At 44.3% G+C, this 9481-nt stretch overlaps 1 protein-coding gene across 1 annotated transcript; it reads right to left on the reverse strand.

The window, feature by feature from the left end:
* Positions 1-158: 158 nt before the first annotated feature.
* On the reverse strand, positions 159-8606 carry PPIC (peptidylprolyl isomerase C). Its single transcript, XM_069776781.1, has 5 exons — positions 8421-8606; positions 4501-4614; positions 3919-4012; positions 2085-2269; positions 159-682 (listed from the first exon to the last, which is right to left on the reverse strand). The coding sequence occupies exons 1-5, from the start codon at positions 8586-8588 to the stop codon at positions 554-556; spliced, it is 690 nt and encodes a 229-aa protein (XP_069632882.1). The 5' UTR covers positions 8589-8606; the 3' UTR covers positions 159-553.
* Between the last annotated feature and the right edge of the window lie 875 nt (positions 8607-9481).

Genomic DNA, 9481 nt, shown 5'->3' on the forward strand with positions numbered 1-9481 from the left:
GGACTTTATCTGACACATTGAGAGAAATTTACCATCCCTGCTCTAACCTTACAACCTCATTTCCTGGAAAGCAGCACCCCCTGCTTATTTCGCAGAATTTACTGAGGTGAGAAAAAAGGCCTTTGTGGGGGGAAATAAAAAAAACTCTTCATTAAGTATTTATTTGAAATCAAAGTTTATTTATTCAAAACAGTCCTGTATTTAATTTTTTTTGTTTGTTTTTAAAATGCTGATACTGTTACAGAAAAATATTTTCAGTTGAAAAGGCAGAAACAAATATTGCAAAAAATTTCCAGAGAACCTTGAAAAAACAGAATTAGTTCTAAAATTTTTCATGAAAGACTTTTTCTGCAAGATCTAGTATTTAGTGGGGTATGTCCTGAATTTCAAGGAGTGACAGCTCCATCAAGTTGTTATATTGGCAAATGGTAAGTATTGTCTAAATATAGCCTCATATGTTTTGAGACAAAAACTCAATGGATAGTTGAGATCAGTCAAAAACAGGCCTTAAAGAAAAGTGCTCAAGTTTTACTTTCCATTCTGACTGTTGCTCTCACCAGTCACCTACTTCAACTACAAATGGTTCTTTTACAGCTATTTTGCCACTGTTCACAATCACACAGTCTTGAAGGGGCCGGTCATGTTCATCTGTCTGCTGGAGTTCTATTGAGTGCACCACAGACTGTAAAAAAAAAAAAAAAAAAAAAAAATTCAGTTTAGCCAAGGAAACTCCAGTGGCTCAAGTCTGGTACCAGGTAAACAACTAAGTGCTCCTAGCATTACAATTTATTAAGCAACTTCTGAACAAAGACCTTTACCCTGTTGAGTTCCCATGTGCCTTTCCAACCCCCTATTAACAGTTGTGCCACTCTACCACCCACACACAGTTGACAGAAGCACATGGAAGGCTGTTTGCCCTTCTATAAAAACTTTCAGCCAACAAAAATATCATGAAGAGGCAACAAAATACCCTTTCAGCTAATCGACCTAGCACATACAGGGTCTATCTGTAACCTATGAGCAGAAAGTGAATCCAGAGAACATAAAGGATAAGCAATAATTATTTTTCTAATCATACAGCATAACTGTCCATGCTTCAAGGAATCTGATGACTGCTTCTACCTTTAGTGTAACACACACATATACAGATTTTAAGTGTGGTACGAAGCCCTCCAGTCAGACAGGTACAGGTAAACTACGGGCCTCATGCTAGGCAACTAATTAAAGTAGTATTTTTAAAGGACAAAATTTAGTTAGGAATACTGACTACCTGGCTTTGGATATCTGTTCATTAATCTAACTAAACTAAAACTTAGTCCAAGTCTCTCCTCAAAAATTTTCAGCTACTACTGTAGCTCATGAGAACAGATTTCAATATGAATGTGGGAGTGCAGTGCAAGTATTCTAATGAGGTTCTCAAACTCCTCAAAGAACTGGTCAGTGCAGCAGGTCATGTTTCCCCTGTTCGTTTCAAAACACAGACTAAATGGAATAATTTAAAAGGAAAACCAGACTACTGGAAGTATAATCAGTTGGAAGAACCATTTTTGAACTTAAATTCTATTTGGCCCTTGTACAGTTTTGCAGCTGTGTATGGTTTGAGGGAATTAACTACTTTTTTTTTTCCCCCCAGATCTGAATACATGTATTTGTAAACTTTATATTTACATGCTTCTAAAAACTGTAACAATGAAAGTGTTATCCATGGCTAGTACATGCTACAAAATTAGATTTTAGCTTGTAGAAATAAAATTATTTCATGGCTAACAGCGTTAGTGAAAGGGGGACCTGAACTTACTCCATTTGTAATCTGCAAAGATGTCAGTGTTCATTTCAGTGGTTAGTGGTCTGAAACAAGAGCTGTGAAAGCCAAAGGCATGATTTACGTTCCATTTCTGCAGTCACCATTTGCTATTTCAGTTCTAAATCATCCAGTTCCAGGCTCTTCACTATCATTTTCTACCATGTACATATTAGATAAACACTTTTGAACCACAACAGTGTAAATTACACTAACACAGATAAAATGCAGCAGAATTTGTCCAGATTTTCTTGGATTAACCCTGCCACTAATTTTAGCTTACCATTCCATCAAGGACTTTGCCAAATACTACATGTTTTCCATCTAACCAAGAAGGCTTTGTCACACTGATGAAGAATTGGGATCCGTTGGTGTCTGGGCCAGAATTAGCCATGCTAACCCATCCAATTCCATAGTGTTTGAGCTTGAAGTTCTCATCTGGAAACCTTTCTCCATAGATGCTTCTTCCTACGACACAAAATACGAAAGCAAACCTTAACAAAAAAAAAAAAAACAAAAAAAACAAACACCCACCCCATCCCACCTTTGTTCAAAAATGGGAAAAACAAAAGTATAAATTCAGGACTTGAAGATTCATTGTTTGAGTAAGTACAGCAACATCACTTCCATCATCAGTGATTCCATAACTGAAAGCATTTTGCGTGTAAAGATAGGCTAAAACACCACATATAAGAGGAGAGTATTTAAAGCTCATAATGCTCTATCCTTTGAATTTAACAAGCAAGCCGAGTACCTTCAAAGGTCCTGCTTACATACAGCACTGAACAATAGTATACTTCACCCTGTTGAACAAATTTAAAGTACATAATTATGGCCACTAAAAATAAGGTTGCCATGTTTTGTGACAATTTTAGTCTTCACTTTTACAACTTCTCCTCCTGATAAGAAATTGCTTTAGACACGTTTAAATACATGAAGAACAAATGGAAGTTAGCTTAAAAGACTCAGTGTGAAATTTCTGAGTGGAATAATAATAATGGAATCATTACATAAGGATTTTGATGTTTCTAAAATTGTTCAGAAGGGAAACCGTTTAAGTCCTGTTCAAACGATCACCACTTTGAAAACAGAAGGATGTCTTCCCTCATTATTTGTGCCTACCACAATGGGTACACTGCTTCCAACACCATCAGATACCATCCCAATAAACAGTATTAGCAGGCAAACAAACCCTGCCTACCTTTAATGCTAAAACTGTGTCTTTGGTATTTTGGCCTTCCCCATTGTTCTCTGCAAGGAAAAGGAATGTGTGTTTCCCATTCTGTCCCAGCAGGGAAATCACTAACATTGAATGTACGCATAAGAGAAGAGACGAAATGAGAAGCCAGACTGCATGCAATGCACGAGATGCTGCACTGGGATTGCCCTCCTTAGCTCACTGAACTGGTCTTCTGGAGGCTCAGGAGGGAGAAATGATACAAACAGCAAAAACTCACACCACCAGTAAGTTTATGGTTTTAAAGTTAGTAGGAGAAAAAAAAGAGGGCAGAGGACATGACCCTCATTTTCTAATTTCTCTACCCCTGATTTGAAATTCCCTCCCACAGCACATTTCAGAAGGTTCCACAGAACTGGCTGACCCGAGGGCAGAAAGGACAGCCTACTCCTTCCCTACCTGCCTTCCCTCTACACACTTTCACTGTTTTCTGCTGATGACTCGAACTGGTTCACATATACACGCAATCAATGAGTGCCTCAGGGAATGAGCGCTGTCACAAAGCCAGAGCAGGGGAAGGGCGGAGACATCCGTCTTTTGGAGACAGTATGTTGTAGGAGCAGCTCAGCTGGTCAAGTGGCTCCAGCCCACCACACAAAGCCATGCTTCTTGAATGGGGACAAGTCACAGACAGAAAAGAGCTATCTGCAAAAATTGAGGACAAAGGAAGCTCTACACATACTTATAATCAGAAAATCCAAATAATTGCAGCCTTGTGTTCCAAGATGCTTGGAAAAGTACTAGATGCTCCAATACAAGTGTTTGGGGTTTTTTTTCATTTATGGGAGCTGAAAGAATGAGGGAATATGCTGTTTTGCCCATCTTTTCAGCAGACATTTGAAAAAGGACAGGGAACCTGTAAGATACTAAGCATGTTTACCTCCTGATCCATCTCCAGCTGTGAAGTCTCCTCCTTGAATCATGAAGTCTTTGATCACACGATGAAATTTACTTCCTTTGTATCCATATCCTCTCTAAGAAAATTAATTAATTCTTTAAATGAATGTAACATCCAATTCTATACAGTCACATGGAAGTACACATGTAGTGCGTGGCCAGATTTCACAGAATATACCACCACTGGAGACAAATACTGGCAAGAAACAAATTAAACTGAGATACAGGTGAATGGAGCTGGGCTACTGCCACAAAGCAGGTATTACTCAGGTGATCAAAGCCATTGTCTTTATTTGACTGGTATCTGACCACAGTACCTCTACATGCTAGATCTGCATGGCAGGGACAGATTGAGGGGGTGATATCCAACATCTCGTAATTACATCTTGTGAACCAAGCCCCAAGGACATGAGAAGACATGCACCAGTGCACAGCCTTGGGGATGGCACTCTTGCACAAGCTCCACTGAATTAAAATCGACAGTTCACAATTGAAACAGCATTAAACAAATATTTACTTCCCAATCCCAACTTGAGTACACAGTAGAAGAAAACCACAAACGTACTTCTCCAGTTGCCAGCGCAATGAAGTTCTCCACAGTCTTCGGGACAACTTTTCCAAACAATCCAATTACAATTCTGCCAACATCTTTGTCTCCAATCTTCACATCAAAGAACACCTGAACGTTTTTATGAAAACAACAAAAGTGATAAAAATGTGAGCACAACAAAAAGGCCAAGCTTTTGAAAGCATAAGGTGGTAACAAACTGCTTCTGGCTGGTCTGTATTAACAGTATCCTTCAATTTCTGAGGGTGCTGTTCAAGAAAAATCCTTTCAGAGCTACTGAAATCAGATTATGCAGAAAACTGTTTGAGAATTGGTGACTATACATTTTGACTCTTACTGCTTTTAAGGGCTCAGTGAGACTGCTGTATCACAAGTTTGAAGGTAGTGTTCAAGAAGATTTTTCCCAGAAATGCACATCTTCAAAGCTGTACAGAAAAGATGAAATAGGAAAATAAGGAAGAACAATGACGCTATTCCCATGTAGTGAACAATAACAAGGAACTACAGTACTGACAGTCCCCACAAACAGTATTGCTATCCACTCATAATCTTCACTGTTCTAGGCATTAGTATGCATGTGATTAAGTGTAGGTGAAAGCCTAAATTTAGTTAAATTGACAAACAGTGGGAAGAAAATCCTACGGCTCAAGCAACGAGTTGCTTTCCCAAATATGAATTCAAACCTGATAAGAGAAATAACCAGGCTACATTATTCACCTGATTGCCTAAAAGCTTCAACATAGGTGTTGCTAAAATGCAACTTCAAAAAGGCAAATGAGTTATGAAGCATTTTAATATAGTTCAGAATATATGAATGCATATTTGAAGATGCAAAAATGTTCCAACAATTACTTAAAATAGGAACAGCTGTCAGGAAATGAGGCATTTTGAAGTTCTGAAAAAGTTACATAAAGACTATTACTGTTCTAGGAAACAGCAACGTGTATTCCTATTATGTGGTATTTGCTGTTCCTTGTGGCACTTGACCAAATATTACTTGTCTGCAACGCTCAGAAATTAGTCCAATAATGATAATAAATGGGCACAGTCTCTCCAACGTGAATGCCTCTTTCACGCTGTCCTACTAAACATTTCTACCGTTTCTTGATCTCCCATGTGGTTTTGACTGTTGAACTTTTGGCTAATGCTATAAAAGCTCTATAAAGAAAATAAAATTCCTTTTGATACACCTCATTCATTTCCCTGGCACTTGGCACTAAATAACATACTACTTAGATGTGTGGCTCCCAAAGTATTAACAGCACACTTTCACTAACTTAACGTTTTTATAAGCATACCTCTCTGAATTTTGCCACCAGGGTTATCTAAGTAAGGGGTATTGCCTGCCTATGTTTTCTAAACACACCTTATTTTGCCTGGAAATGTTGTCCTAGTAGAAAGACTGCCTGAAATATATAAGCATATATAAGTAACACAACCAAGGCTACCAAGCTAAGACCCCAGATAGTAGTGACATCAAACACTGGCACAGACCACATGCAGACACATCCACCATATGTTGTAAACCTAACCCAGCCTGAAGCTTTCATTCATGGCAGAGCTGCTCGCTTAAGCAGCAAACCCAATACTTCCAAAAAGCATTGCTTCAGGTTATTCTGTGCTTGTAAACAAACAGTAAGTTCCTGGCTTCCTGTTAACATTCCACATAGCTGTGCTACATGATTGGTGATTTTTTGAAAGCTCTGCACTTTAATTACGCACCACATAACATGTCTGTGCACATTTCTGGCCAGGAGATCAAATACAGAAATATTTGCTAGCCCTAGATGCCATTTTTGTGTAAAGAAACCATGTTCTTTTAAACATATTTTCTCAAGTTCTCTGGAAACTCAGTAAGCATGGTCAACACAGCAAACTCAAATCTCAAAAAACATCTGGCCAGATTCTTCACCAAAAACTCTTAAAGAAAATAAATATTATAAGTTTTCAGTCCTATTAATATTTATATAAATACTTAATCTTATTTACAATTTGCAGTAAGTATTTCACAACTGAAATGAAAAAGAGCGCACCAGTAAGACTGGCTGGTTCTCATGAACTTATATATAATTTACACAAGATGGTGTATATCAAAATGAAGAAACAGCCAAGAGTATTCAATTATTCGGGGGGGGGGGGGGGCAAAGACTCCTAGACACCAGGCAATAAAACAACAAATGCAAAATACTACATGTGGAAGAGGACTATATAGCCATAATAAGGGGTCCTAAATTGGCTACCACTCAAAAAAGACATCTGGAGCCTGATTTGATGAGCATTTTGATGGAAAGTTTGGCTCTGGACTTGTGAAGGTCACAGAAGGAAAATGAATGTTAAAAATAATTAAAAATGGATAAGGATAAGAGATGGGCATAATTACACCATGGTATAAATCTGTACTGTGCGTTCACACCCCGAGTGCTGCATGTAATTCTGGCTTCTTTATTGCAGAATGGTAAAACCAACCTGAAAAAGGCAGAGAAAACGGCAGCACAGATGCTCAAAGATCTGGAATACCTTTTATATGAAGAAAGATTAAATAAAACTATGCAAGCTGAAAGAGAGAAAACTGGTGTGATTTGCTGAGCTCTGTAAAGTTATGACTGGCTTGGACAAGGAAAATTGGCACAATTAAACTGGACTACATTGCCAGAAGATGATTTGGAGGCCAAAGCCTACAAGATTTACCACCCCCCACCCCCAAAAAAATGAAATTCACGGACTAGAAACTGTAGACAGTTGTAGACAATGGTGACAATGAAGTTCAGAGAAAAAGGCACAGCCTGTGGCTTAGGAAGCTGAAGCTGCGCCAGAGGGAGCAGCTCTGCCCCTGCCCTGCCCTGCCACGCTTTCACCAGTGCAGGCATCTTTCACCAGGAACACGGCACTCCCTCGTGAGTGCAGGTGGAGAGGTTGTTGGGGGCAGACACATCTAATCCCTACTTTATCCAAACACGGACCTCCTGCACCAGCAAAAACTTTCTGGGAAGGGATGCCGGTACGTTGCGATAAGCGGGTCCACCCCCGCCCCGCTGCCAGGCCCGCCAGTCCGTCTCTTGGGCAGTGCCAGCAGCAATTACCGCACACGCCTCCGGCGCAAACCCCGTCCCGCCTGCGGAGACCTGCGTGGCCGAGGCACGCCGCTTCGCTGGCAGCGCGCTCCGAGGGACGACGCGGTTCGGCTTAGGTTCTGACCCACGGCAGCTGCCCAAGCCCGTCGCGGCAGGGCGCGGGAAACAAGGGGGCAATAAAGTGACAGTTCACAACACCGAGAGTTTCAGCAAAGGCGGGGGGGGGGGGGGGGTACGACAAAAATAAATACAGCACAACTGAGCCCCAGAGCGGGTGAAAGCCCACTGCTCAGCGCAGCGCGGACACCACGGCGCACGCAGCCCCCACGCTGCCTACGGCGGCGGCAGAGACGGCAGAAGCAAGGATGTAATTACCAACCGCAAAGTTACCCTGTCTGTAAGCTAGGGGCAGGCTGAGCTAACCAGCAAGTTTGAGGTGTGCCAGCGGCTACAGAAAGGGGGCATGCCCAAAGGGGTTAAAAAAACCAAACCAACCACACAACGCACTTATCAAACGGGAAAGTTAAGGCGCTTGTCCGAGCCCTCCCCAAACCCGACCCCCGCAGGGGCCTCCTTTCTGCCCGGAATCCGGCCCGGGAAGGAGCGAGCCGGCGAGGGACCAGCTCGACACTCTAAAACCGGGGTAAAAGGCTGCCAGGCGGCCCCCGCACCCTCAGTAGGCGCCGACAACGGCCGCGGAGCCGGCAGGGGAAAAAAGCCCCTTCGGGGGCCCGCTGAGGAGACGCCGCGGCCCCCTCACGACCGACCGATCCCGACTCGCCTCAGGCCGGCGGCCGGGGAGGCTTCCCGGCCGGCGGAGCCGCCCCGGCCGCGGGCGAGAGTCACCTTGGCTGTCACGCTGGGTCCCCTCTTCTTGAAGCCCTCAGCCACCGGGGCCAGGAAGCAAAGGCAAGCAACGGCGCCGAGAAGCGCCGCCGGCCCCCCGCGGCCCATGGCGCTGAGGCGAGCGCTGCGGCGCCTGCGCCCGCCGCCGGGCGGCTCCTCCCGCGCCATGTGGCGGGGGGGGGGGGGGGGGGGGGGGGCGGCGGCGGTAGGGTCACCCCTCCGAGCCGCGGCCGGGGCTGGCCCTGCTTAACTTTGGAGGGTGGATGGGAGGGGCGAGGCGGGCGGAGCCTGTCAGGCGCGCGGCCGTGGGGGAGCCTGCCTGGGCTGAGGTGGGCGCTGGGAGGGGTGCGGTGGCAGCCGCCCGCCCTCAGACCCCGCGGCGGTCTTCACAGCGGGTTTTCCTCCTTCTTGGGTACGGGGGCCCGCCAGGGTGAGCCCCGGACCCCTGGCTGGGTTTCGGGTGGCTACAAATGCCGGAGGGGTCGCGGTGCCCGTTGCTTGGGGTGGGAAGGCCCGTGGGCTCCTCGGGGGCTCGGCCTCGCCGAACAGGAGCAGGGCTTACCTGTAAGGGGCCAAGTAGCCCGGGTTTTGGCTTCAGCCAGTCCGTGTGCACGGGGGAGTTCCTCGAGGAGCCCACAAGCGGGTGCGGTAGCCAAAACAGTGGGCGTTCAGGGGGTTTTGACAGCGGATCGTTGGTCCTTCATCTGTGAGGTGTTAAATGTGCTGAGCAGAAACATGACACTGTAAGGCACTTGTAATACTTCTGGTTTCCTTTGTGTTAGCAGTACAGGTGCAGTGCTTGGCACCCGTGAAGGCACCCTTGGCTTTGAATGGTAAGGAGCTGCACCAAGCGAATTCAGCAAACGCGAATGTCTTTCCCAAGCCGTTGCCTACCAAGACAGGGAAGAGGGATCCCAGTCTAGCAAATTACTTTGCCTTTGACACTGACCTGTTACCTTCTCTGCTCTAAAATTGTTTGCATTCAGGACCTGTCCCAAATGGTGTCGCTGCTACAGTAGTCCCTAGAAAATTTGTAAATTGGAACAGTGAAATTTGTGGCC

Source organism: Haliaeetus albicilla, chromosome Z, assembly GCF_947461875.1.
Source record: "Haliaeetus albicilla chromosome Z, bHalAlb1.1, whole genome shotgun sequence".
Taxonomy (NCBI): domain Eukaryota; kingdom Metazoa; phylum Chordata; class Aves; order Accipitriformes; family Accipitridae; genus Haliaeetus; species Haliaeetus albicilla.